This window comes from Tamandua tetradactyla, chromosome 2 (assembly GCF_023851605.1).
Source record: "Tamandua tetradactyla isolate mTamTet1 chromosome 2, mTamTet1.pri, whole genome shotgun sequence".
NCBI lineage: Eukaryota > Metazoa > Chordata > Mammalia > Pilosa > Myrmecophagidae > Tamandua > Tamandua tetradactyla.
The window spans coordinates 17786986-17799777 of NC_135328.1; the positions used below are offsets into that span (position 1 = coordinate 17786986).

General features: G+C 42.7%; 1 protein-coding gene across 1 annotated transcript in view; it reads left to right on the plus strand.

The window, feature by feature from the left end:
- The first annotated feature begins 1330 nt into the window (after positions 1–1330).
- TMEFF1 (transmembrane protein with EGF like and two follistatin like domains 1) overlaps positions 1331–12792 on the plus strand; it is a 106914-nt gene continuing 95452 nt past the window's right edge. The window contains exon 1 of the mRNA XM_077140306.1: positions 1331–1523. Coding sequence (XP_076996421.1) covers positions 1340–1523 — 184 coding nt within the window. The 5' untranslated portion in view covers positions 1331–1339. The remainder of the gene's footprint in view (positions 1524–12792) is intronic.

The window sequence follows — 12792 nt, forward strand, 5'->3', positions numbered from 1 at the left end:
TTAAAAATTTTATGAGTCAAATTTATCATTTTTTTTCAATGAAATTTTAAAATTCCTTCTGAGGTGAGAGGAGGCACAGATAGAATGAAAAAAAGCAGTGGATTTTCAAACGTTTCGGTCCATGTTTTTACTGCCAGTTCCCTCTTGGTCTCACCTAGCAAGAAGCGGGAAGAAGAGCAGTGGACTGGTCAGATCAAAGTTCTCGCTGAACTCTCTATTCGTGTCATCTCGGACTTGTCACTACCTTTCTGGGCCCCAGTGCCCTCATCTGTAGAATGGAGATGAGAATAAAAAGCACCCTGTGGGGCTGTAGGAAAGAATGTACGTAAAGAGCTAGTCCAGGTTTTGAATATAGTAAACCCTTCCCAAATCTTAGCTTTTACTAGCAGAAGAGAGCAATACAGAATTTTTAAAATGGGATTTTAAATTCAGTTGGCGTTTGTGGGCATACAGCAGTGGGGTGGAGTAGGGGGATGAGGACCCTAGAAATTTAGCCGTTCACCCACATCTCTAAGAACTGTTTAGCTGGAGTCAGAATCTGGTTTCCAATCCTGGTCCACTGCCCGTTTCTTGGTCTGTGACCTTGGATAAGTCACCTTTACTTCTCCGGGGCTCCGTTTCTTCACCTAGAGAACAGCCTGCCCTTCTCGCCCAGCCCGCCTGCTGGGCGCAGGAAACGCTTTCCAAACGCTTCCAAAGGGCGGCAAAAATGTCTGTTGCGGCGATGCATAAGGAGCATCCCCGGCGCCGGGCAGCCCTCCGCGGCCGGTCCGCGGGTGGCCGCGACCCCCGCCCTGGACTCGAACAATAGCTCCCCCGGAGGTGGCGCGAGCCCGGGCGGGGGCGGAGCTGCCGGCGGGCGCTGGGGGTGTGCGCGGGGCGGGGTCGCGGCCACCCCTCCCGCCTGCGGCGGCTCCGTCACGCGCCCCCTCACCGGACGGGCAGGGGTCTTTGTGACGCGGTGGCGACGGCCGCGGACACAAAGGGAAGGCGAGGAGGCAAGCAAGGGGCTGGGCCTGTCCCCGTCCGCCCGCCCCGCGACCCCCGCCCTCCGCGCGCGCGCTCGCTCGCTCCCAGTTTCGGTCTCCCCCACGCGGGCGCGCCCCCTTGCGCGCCCGCGCCCCTCGCCCGCGCGCGGACCCCCGACTCGGTCCCGAGCGCGGCGGGCCGGGGCCTCGCGGGCGCTGCGGGCGGCCCGGGGGATGTTAAGCGGCCGTTCCCGGGCGCAGCGGCGCGGCTGCTAGGCGGCGCGGAGGCGGCGCGGGGCTCCCGGCGCGCGGCTGGATGCCCCGGGCCTGCGCTCCCTCCCTGCGCTTCCCGCCGTCCAGGGGCGCCAGCCATGGGCGCCGCGGCCGCTGAGGCGCCACTCCGGCTGCCCGTCGCGCCTCCGCTCGCCGTCTGCTGCTATACGTCGGTGCTCCTGCTCTTCGCCTTCTCTCTGCCCGGGAGCCGCGCCTCCAACCAGCCCCCAGGCGGCGGCGGGGACTGTCCCGGAGGCAAAGGCAAGAGCATCAACTGCTCAGGTAGGACCGGCCCGAGTTCGCCCCCGGCCCCTCCCTCGGTCGCCGTCGCTCTTTCGGTCCCCGTGATCCGGTTGGGGGTTCTGGGCAGCTGGTCGGAGGGTGAGCCAGGGCCGAGGGCAGGGCGCGGGCGTGGGGGACCGGGAGTGGCCGTGCGTCTGTCCGTGGGTGTCGAGGGGCCGGGTGAGAGCGGCGGCGCCGGGCCCCCCACGAGGCGGAGGCAGCTGGCGGGGGTCCCGGCGTGATCGTGGGTGTGGACGTGGGAGCGCGTTTTTGTGTTGTGGAGGCTCCGGGCGGCCCTAGGCAGGGAGTGTTGTGTGCGCGCGTGTGCGTGCGTGCTGTGGGTGGGCGAAGGGCTGGGGCCGAGGCTGACGACCGAGGGAGTGACCATGTGTTGGAGAAGCTCATCCTTGGGGCACTGGGGCCTGGGGGGAGGGGGTTCCAGGTGTTGTGCGGGTAAGAGGAAGGGGGAACCCAGGGAATGCAGATTGGGGGTGTGGAGTGTCAGTGTGCGTGCATGCCCGCCGGGTTTAGAGGTAGGCGCTGGGAGCTTGGAGTGAGCCCAGTGCTGAGGGTTCGGGTAAGAAAAAGTCCCGGGGCCCAGGAAGTGACCCCCTGTTTGTGTGTGTTGGGTATGGGTGAAGCCTGGGGCTCTGGAAGCCTCATTGGAATATGTATGAAGGGTTGGGGGCTCTGGAGTGAACCCCGTTTGTTTCGATTCAGAGGGAGGGGGCTTGGGTTTAGAAAGAGGTAGTTCGGACTCAGGGTGTGACCCTGGGCTGTGGGGAGAGTGGAGAGAGAGAGAACTGGTTTCGAGGGAATGATCCCGTGCGTGTGTTTGTGTTTTGCCGGAGGGCTTGGAGATTGGCAGCAGCTGAAGCTGAGGGAGTGACCTCTCCCCTCGCTCCAAGGCCGCTCCCCCCCGCCCCCGCTCTTGGAAACAAAGAACTTGCTGGGGCTTTAATGATTGAAGCTGGGGAGGTGGGTATCCGGGCAGTGAAGTTCCCTCTTCCTTTCAAAAAGGGTCCCAAAGGAGCCTGAGGAGTCAGACCCCGGGGCAAGGAGAGGCATCCTGGTCTCATTTGGGGGTGGGTCCTGCTGGAGCTGGCTTAGCAGATGCTGCATCCTTGCTAACTTGCCCCTTTATCGAGGGAGTGGGGGGAGGGGCACTGGGGGAGGGCGGATGGACATCAGGCCCCTGGGGAATCAGCTGGCCGGCTGGCTACACAACCTTTGTACCTTTGGGCTCTTGAAGGGACATTGTTTCTGGGAGAGTGGGTTTGTAGGGGCAAGAGGGTCTCAGCACAGATGCTTATGCCACCCTAAATGAAGAAAACCTTTGGCCTGCTGTTTGGGTTTGACGGCCTGAGAATCCTTTAATAATTTGCATAATGGTATATTTTATGAAGGGGGAGGGGTTCTGAGCATAGAAAACAATGGCATGACCATTAAAAGCTTTTCGATCCGTGTAATAACTTTTACTTTATTTTTCTAATATTAAATGGGAAATGGGCTAATGTTTGAATAAGTAATCACATTTTACTTAGGAATAAAAGACGTGTAATAGAATGTCTTTGTATAACAGATATTGGTTATCGAACTTGTAAGTGACCATCACACTGTGTCAAGATATTTTACAAGCTAATGTGCTGGTAGTTATTTATTCTTGTTAAGCTAATTTGTCCTTAGTGAGACGCAGTGTGTCTTGATAGATGTATTTGTGTATACTTTTAAACTCTTTAGTGCATAATACAAGTTTTAAGAAATAGAAGGCCAGAATCCCATGTGCTATGGGGAAAGGCTCCTTTGGTTCCTGCTAAGCAGCTTTGTAATTTGGGGGCAGGTCACTTAATTTGTTTCCTCTTCTGTTAAAAAAGGTACTTGGATTTAATAGCATCTGAGACTTCTTTCAAGGGACTAATATAGTTATCACTAATGTCAGTATCAATAAATTAGGCTGATCAAATGAAATGTTTTCTAATTCTAAGATATATTTGAATAACTGGGGGTAAGCTAGAGTTTGGATTAAGTGGTATTTGTAGATTGTTGTTTATAACTATTTTTAAGATGAAGAATTGGGAATTATTTTTATAGGTAAGATTTTTAAAATCAATTCATTGGGTAACTGTAGTAATACAGTGTGGCCATATCTATCTATTAGAGTAGTGGAGGTGGGAGTAGGTGTTTCTGTAGCTTTTATGACCCTATGTACTTTTGTCATAAACTGAAGTTTTCTCCATCATGTATTTATTTGATCTTTGAAATAAAATATTTATATGCTGGCCTTGCCTCCCTGTTGATTTTCTTTTTATCCTTTCCGCCCACTCTAACCTTTCTTGAGTCCAGTTCTGTCAGTCAGACCACGTGTGTTGGGGCACTCATGGTCTGTGGTGCTTGCAGATATGAAGAGCAGGTCTGTGGTTTTAGGAAATTAATACCAAATTGTCTAGAACATGGACAAGGATGGAACCCTGTGACATTTCCCTGGAGACTTGCTTCCAACTTGATGTTGATACATTAATCAACCAGATGTTTACCCACCCATGCATCTTCCTAGTTCAGTGTAACAGATTTTTGAGCTTCTGCTATTCTGCATTTTCCTGTTTTGTTCACTAGCCTGTTGTGGAAACATTGTGTCAGATGGTCTTGTTAGAATTAGTTATGTATATGTCTGTAGCGTCCTCCCGTTTTTCATTTTAGTTATCCTACCAAAGAGCAGATGTTGAGTAGCGTGCCTTAATAAATAGAGTCCATGGGGGTGTTCTCTTTTTAGAGTGTTCATAAATCTGTTTTTTTATCCATTCTAAAATTTTTCAAGAGATGTGGCAAGTTTACCTATAGATGTTTTCTGGATTTACATTTCCCCTTTGTAGAAAATAGAGAATATGTTCTTTCATTTCTGGTCTTCTGGCTCCTTGTCAAGGTATCTTAGGTCACCAGCCGTAGTTAAGTCAAATTTAAAAGTTCTTTCTGTAACTTGGGTGTGATTTGTTTGCATCGAAAAGCAAATTCTTTTGAGCTACTCCATATTTCATTACTATCCACTGTCCATGCCACTGACCCTTTCACGTGCATTCCTTTTTATCTGTGTCCTTCCTTTTCAGTTTGAGGTTCATGCGGCTTGATCAAGAGTACCAAAGCACAGAAGCAGCTTAATGATTCTGCGTTGTCCCTGCCATCTCTTTTGATATTACAGTATCTTCTCTAAGCATAGGTCCTTTGTTTATCTCTTCTTTTCTGAACAAGCATTTTTTCCCCTGTCCCTTTGCCCCTTATCTCATTGCTCATTGTGGGCTTTGCTTAGTGCTATTAAAAAAAAAATCCTTTGATTTTATATCATCATTCCTACTCATTCTTTAAAAATCTAACTTGCAGCAAGTTCCCTGTGCAGCCAAAAAGAAATACATGAAGAAAGATGAATTTTGAGCCTGGAAGATCAAGTGACCTAAGACATGACACTTTGTGTCAGTTTGTAAAATATAGATGATGATGGTCCTTGGTCCTTTCCAGTTCTAGGGTGTGGTTTTAGGGTGTTGGAGAAGAAGGAACAAAGAAGAATGTGATTCATTTCTATCTTAGGGTTTCTGTTAAAGAGGTAGAAAAGCACTTGGAGACCAATAAGTGGCATTTGTTGACAGAATAAGGTAGAGAATTTGAACTAGCTTTTAAAATGGAAGTTGGAAGTGGGTCCTCAGAATGGTGATGCGGTGGGAAAGATGGTATAAATGGATGATTAAATTTCAGATGTAGACAAGTGTCATGTAAGTGACGATTTAGGACTCTAGAGAACAAAAAGTGAGTTTTCCTAATTAGTTATGGGATCTCGGTCAACACACTTTACTTCTAGATCCCTGATGTGTAAAATGTGGATATTTATTCATTTAATTAACCCTGATTGAAAACCTGCTCAGTGTAATCTAATTTGCTGGATGTTATGGGAAATATACGTGAAGCCAACCCTGCCCTCAGGGCCTTATATTTTAATAGAGGAGATTAGCCTCTTATAAGTATGTACAGTGGAAGTTTCTGTTTAACACATCTGGGCTTGATTTTTTTTCCCCCAGTGAAGAAGAATTTATTGAACCTTGACAGCACTGGGATTTTTAAAAAAATATGCAGAGCTAAGTGTTTTTTGGTATATTCACAAAGTGGTACAACCATCACCACTATCTAATTTCAGAACCTTTTCATCATACTCATAAGCAGTCATTCTCCATTCTCCCTCATTTCCTGGCAACTGCTGATCTACTTTCTCTCCCTATGGCGATTTGCCTTTCCGAGCATTTCATATAAATGGAATCATACAATATGTGGGATTTTGTGTCTGTTTCCTTTCACTTAGCCTAATGCTTTCAAGGTTTATGTGTGTGGTATCTTGTTGTATCACGTCTTCATTCCTTTTTTTCCCCTTTCATTCCTTTTTATGGCCAAATAATACTCCACTGTGTGAAGATACCACTTTTTGTTTTTCCATTTGTTAGTTGATAGACGTTTGGATTGTTTCCACTTTTTTGTCTATTATGAATAATGCTGCTTTCATGTACAAATTTTTGCATGATGTATGTTTTAATTTTGCTTGGATTATTTCAAGGAGTAGAATTTCTGGGTCATATGGTAACTCTGTGCTTAACTTTTTGAGGAACTGCCAAACTTCAACAGCATCTACACCGTTGATATTCCCACCAGCTATGTCTGAGGGTACTGATTTTTCCACATCCTTGTCAATACTAGTTATTGTCTTTGTTTTTGATTATAGCCATCTGACTGCGTGTGAGGTGGTGTCTCACTATGCTTTTGATTTGCATTTCTTTGATGGCTAATGATGTTGAACATCATTTCTTGTGCTTATCGGCCATTTGTTTACCTTCTTTGGAAGAAATCTTTTGCCCATTTTAAAAAATTGGGTTGTTTTTTTGTTGCTGAGTTACAGGAATTCTTTATATATTCTGGATATTAAATCCTTATCAGATATATGGTTAGCTATCATTTTCTCTCATTCTGTAGGTGACCTTTTCACTTTATCGATAGTATGAAAACACAAAGTTTTAAATTTTGGTGAATTCTATTCTATTTTCTCTTTTATTGCCCATGCTTTTGGTGTCATATCTAAGAAATCACTATCAAATCCAAGGTTGTAAATACTTCACCCTTGTCATTATAATTTAATAAATATAGCACTAATCAATAAAATATGAATGCAAAAAAGAGTTGTTTTTATGAATTGCTTTAGAAATACTTGAACGTCAGGAAAGACCTTATAAAGGCAGGAGGTGGGAAAAATCGCCTTTGAATGAATTAGGTTGTGGTTAAGACATCTGAAACAGATTGGGACAAACCCTGTACATCTCCGGAAAGAGTAAAGCATTTTTAAGGTCTTGTTCTACCTTAAGGGAAATGAAAATGGACATTACAGATAATGGATTATGGGTGTGGTGTAGCCAAGAAAGTTGGAAGCAAGCTGTATTGGATAGATCCATAATCAAAGAAGAAAAGTTCTTGGTGGTATGTGGGGGAAATGAATGTACGTTTCTATGTTTGAAGTTAAAATGGTTAAAATAATGTGTATGTTTTAAAATGATATCCCGCTTTCACTGACTTTTTGATTAAATTATCAAATATCAGTCTGAATATATCTAAGAAGAGGCTTTCCACTTCTTCGTGCCCTAAGGAATGTACAGATACGCTCTTGAGGGAATGAATAATTCTCATTTGGAGGAATTGCTTATGGATTCAGGAGGAGTCACTGAGTGAGCTGCACATAAGGCACATACTACCTGAGCCCTTTGATATGCAGCTTAGAAAGTTCTTGCCCATTATTTGTCTCCTTCGGTCCTCCAGGTCGTGGTTGTAACGTCACCTTCAATGTGATGCTTTAAAATTATTGCCTTTCCCACCTTCCATCCCTTCTCCCTTCTTCCCCTTCCTAATCTTCCTTCGTGCTTTTTTTTCCTGCTGCAAAGCACGATTGGCCATATGAGCTCCTCTGCAGTTCTTAACTCTCTCTCCTTTCCTGAAAGGAATGAACTGCTCTCTCTTTTGTTCACTGCTTTATTGAGACTGCCACTTCACAAATCTGTGGAATGAATTAGTGATTGAGAGAAAAGAGAAGTGAAGGAGAATTGGAAAGGCTGTGCCAAGCCGAGGGATTGGCTTTAGGAAAGGGATGAGGGTGGGGCAGTGCAGAGAATGTTATAGGAAGTGGGATTCAGGCATGGGACGAGCTTGTGTGTGGCCTCATTCCTGGGAGGCCTTGAAGGCCGACCTGAGGGTTTGGCAAAGATAAGCTTTTAAAGGGTTTACATGACATCACGATTTTAGAAAGTAAAGTCTGGAAACGGTGAAGATAGAAGAGAGAAGATGGGACGAGGCCAGGAGCATGGTGAAAGATAGCCAAGGCAGAAAGATTCGGCCTACACTGTCTTTAAACAATTGTATTGTTTGTTAACTTTTAAAAAGTCTGAAGGTTCCCCTTAAAAATCGATTTCTGCCTTTCCTCTTAAACCTTGAGGATCTGGGCACATTGGGCTCTTATTTCCACTTGGAAATAATCAGCTAGAGCATCTATGGGGGCATGAACTCTTCAGTTTGCTGAGTCTCCACCCGGCCAGCCTCTTTCATTGATCTTTTCTGCTTTAGCCCCTGGATCTCTTGCTATTAGGATGTGGGATGAATTTTGATGCTCTTGGTTGGGGATGGAGAGCTTTTTGGGAGGATCTTCAAGTTGGTGTATCCTTCCTTCGGATATGGACAATCACCAGGTTGGATGCACACCCATTTTTCTGCAGTGCCTAGCCCTGCTGTACATCTCCCGCTGCCTGTGCTCGCTGTGGCACCTTTTCCTGGAATCCACCTCCTACCTCTTCATTTCTGAAACTTACCTTACTATCTCTGATGCCGTTTTCCTTGAAACCGTTTTTAATGATGCTTTTTATCAAATCTATTTTCCCTTTTAATTCTCTTAGTATGTTTCTTTTCCAACTTTCTTCCTTTATTTCTTTCTAAATTTTTCAGGTAGAAACACATCACTATGATAAAATTCCTCTAAGCGTTGTTTTAGAATGCATGAATTTGGATATGTTACTAATAGTTTATTTTGTGATTCTGCATTAGGTTTAAGAATGTGTTATGTAGAATTTCTAGGTTTCTGTAATAACTAGGTGTGCCTTTGCATCCCCTTTTGAGAATATATTTGGTGAATGATCTTTGTATTCCAGAAAAGAAAGTGTATTTCCTTGCCAAATTATAACTATCAATTTAACTGAAATTCTTATCTTGAAATATCAGACCTGCAAAAAAGCTGCAAGAATAAGACATCCATATTCCCCAGTTGTGTTAAGATTTAACCACGTTTCTCTTCTAGAACTCTCTCTCTCTATGTTTTTTTCCCGCTGAACCTGACTTTGCCAAGTAGCCACTGACCATGGCACAAGGTTTAATTTATACTTTTAATCAGTTATGTAACTTTTAATTTTTTGTTAATTTGTTTTGTTGTTTTCTGTTTGATGAAATAATGCAGCAATATCAGTGGTACATGTTTATATTTCACAATTTTTTTATTTAAAAAATATTTTTGTTATTCTGTTTGGGATGTATACTCTGAGTATTATTTCCTTTCATTATTTGTTGCATGTTACCTTTGTTTAGTGTAGATTTAAAGTATCTGAAGTTGAAGTAATACTCAGTTTTTATTTCTGGGTTTGTGTTAGTCGTTTAGTTTTTAAGTGTTGGGATTTGTTCCCCAATACAGATATAGATCATTATGCTTTTACAGGCATTCAACCCATTTACATTAATATCATATTTTTTAAGTGTACCATCTAGTGTATTTTGGTGTATTTATAGGGTTGTGCAGTCATCACCACAATCGATTTTAGAACATTTTTGTCCTCCCCCAAGAAACCCCTTACTCATTAAAAGCCATTCTCCATTCTCTACTCTCCTTACCCCCAGCCCTGGGCCTCCACTAATTCACTATCTCTGTGGATTTGCCTCTTTGGGCAATTCATATCAAATGGAATCATGCAACATATGGCCTTTCTTTACTATCTCATTTATGACTACTTTCATATATTACTTAGCATAGTATTTTCAAGGTTTTGATGCATGTTATATGTAGCATGTGTCAGAATTTCATTTTTGTGGCCCAATAATATTCTAAAATGTGGAATATGGATATACTACTTGTATTTATCAATTCATCAGCTGAAGTACATTTGAATTGTTTCCCCTTTATGGCTACTGTGAATCATGCTATGAACATTCACGTGTAAGTTTCTCTGTGGACATATGTTCTCATTTTGCTTGGATATATATCTAGTAGTGGAATTGGATCATGGGGTAACCTTGTGTTTAACATTTTGAGGGACTGCCAAACTGTTTCCCACAGCGACTGCTTCAGTTTGCATTCCCACCGTCAGTGAGTGATGGTTCCAATTTCTCTGCATCCTTCTTTTTTTAAAACAAAACAAAACAAAACAAACCTTTTTTATTGGAAATATAGCATATATGCAAAAAAGCAATAAATTTCAAAGTACATTGTAATAAATAGTTATAGAAAAGATTTCAGAGTTTGGTATGGGTTACAGTTCCACAATTTCAAGTTTTTCCTTCTAGCAGATCCAAGACACTGGAGACTAAAAGAAATATCGATGTAATGATTCAGCAGTCATACTCATTTGTTAAATCCTGTCTTCTCTGTTATGACTCCTCCTTCTTCTTTGATCCTTCTCCCAGTCTTCAGGAATATTTGACTTATGCCCATTCTAACTTTTTCGTGTTGGAAAGGGGTGTTGATAATATGGAATGGGGGGTGGAACTAGTTGATGTTCTTAGAGAGGCTGGCCCCTCTGGGTTTCAGGGCTTATCTGCCCTAGGAACCTGTCTGGAGGGTGTAGGTTTCTGGAAAGTGATCTTATGTGTGAAACTTTTGTAAAATCTCAGATAAAGTCTTAGGTGTTCTTTAGGGTTGGAGGCATGGTTTTGGTTAGGGTTTGGCAAACCACGATAAATAGCAGTATCTAGCTGAAGATTGTGTAAGAGTAGCCTCCAGAATAGCCTCTTGACTTTATTTGAATTCTCTTAGCTACTGATATCTTATTTTGTTACATTTCTTCCCCCCTTTTGGTCAGGAGGGTGTCAATACTTTGGTGCCAGGGCCAGGCTCATCCCTGGGAGTCATGTCCGCTGTTCACAGGGAGACTTTCACCCCTGGATGTCATGTCCCACACAGGGGGGAGGGCAGTGATTTTCCTTGCAGATTTTGGCATAGAGAGAGAGAGAGGCCACATCTGAGCAACAAAAGAGGTCCTCTGGAAGTAACTCGTGGGCATAAATATAGTTAGGTTAAGTTTCACAAGATCAAACCTCAAGATCAAGGGTTTGGCCTATTGATTTGGGAATCCTTAATGTTTGAGAGGGTATCAGTGGTTTCCCCAGTGATAAATCTTCATAATTCTACTTTTTTTCTCTTGTCTCTCAGGGAACTTTGCCAATACTTTCAAATTATCTGTTCATATTATGGGATGTATACAGGTATTACATTAAGCTCTACAGAATTACAAGCCCGCATTCCCATTCTGGGCTCCATGTGTTTGGGTTGTTTCAATGAGCTATCCCGGCAGGTTGATTTAGATTTTGTGTTACAGAAAATTTAGGTTTTGGACAAAATAAACCTCTCACCCTTTGGCCACATACAGTAAGTGAGGTTCAAAATATAATGTCTCCTTACTTCTGTGTTGATTTACCTTAGTCCTGACCCGATCATCTTTGTTCTTATCTCGAGCTGAAGCCTGATCTCTTTTTCAGTTTCTTTAGCAATTGTTGTATGTAGAAATGCTGATTTTCAGAGCTGCAGAACTGCAACTCTGAGTCTTAGGGACACCGGGAGATAGCAGGTTATGCATATATAGCACAACATCTCTAAATCTAGAAATAACATTTATAGCTCCAGACTAAGTGGCTACTATACGAGTTTACAGTCTAGGCCCCAATGTTCTTATAATTATTTTCTAAAAGACACCATACAACATTTGTCGTTTTAGTTCTTGTTTATTTTGCACCACATAATGTCCCAAAGGTTCCTTCACTTCATTGTGTGCTTCACAACTTTGTTTCTTTCTGTAGCTGCACAATATTCCATCATATGTATACACCACAATTTACCATTCTACTTCTCGGTCAGTGTGTCCTTCAACCACCTCCATCCATTGGCCATCATCTGTAATGTCCAAAGTCAACAATCCATGTCTCACATTATCCTCACTTGTACAATCATCAGCACTCTCAATTTTAGACACTTTTCATTGCTCCAAAGAGAAAAATAACCAGTAAACACACCCTTACAAAATAGAAAATCCAAACCTCCCTTAACTCTTGTCTCTCCCCGCCCTGGTATTGCTGTGGTGCTGTTGATGTCTTCCTGTTAAACATAATCCATAGCATGCAATAGTAGTTCCCCCCATACCCTGATATAATTTACTCTTTGTATAAGATTCATACGTTTGAAGTGGCTCATGCAAGAAATTATTTATATTGATAGTGTTAATTGGTAAGATATATGGCTCTATAAAACTCCTTTCAATCCTATTCACCTTCAGTATGGCAATATTACTTATAGACCCACTAATGAACTTCTATCCATTCCCATACATTTAAGTTGAACCACATAGCTAACCGTCGCCCATCTCTAGCTTCTGTGTATTTCTAGGTCCCCTATATTCTGTATTATAAGCGTTTGAGTTTACCTTTACTGAGGTCATAATAGCGAAATCATATAGCAGCTATACTTTTATGTCTGGCTTATTTTATGTAGCATTATGTCCTCAGGGTTCATCCGTGTTGTCATATATACTTCATGACCTCATTTTGTTTTACTGCTCTGCATCCTTCTTAACATTTACTATAGTCTTTTTTATTATAGCCAACCATCTTCTAAGTTCATACTTATTATGCATAATTTTCCCTATTTATGTGGTTTCTTCAACAGGATTTAAATTATTAATTTCTTTTAAGCTGATTGGGAGATAACTTTAACTTCTTTATCCCCTCCCTCACTTTTCTTTTTTCCCCTAACATTGTTCGAAACATTTTTTTAACTGAACTGTTTTCATTATTCCTATGATTAGTTTCATCATTAGCTTTTCCCTTGGGAGAAATGAAGTATTTAGCAGGTTGGCATACTTACTTCTCTTTTCATGTACTTTGAAATTCTGTGCTTAAATCTTAAAATTCTCTCAGCTTGTGCTTCTAATTTATTAAATGATTTAATTTATTG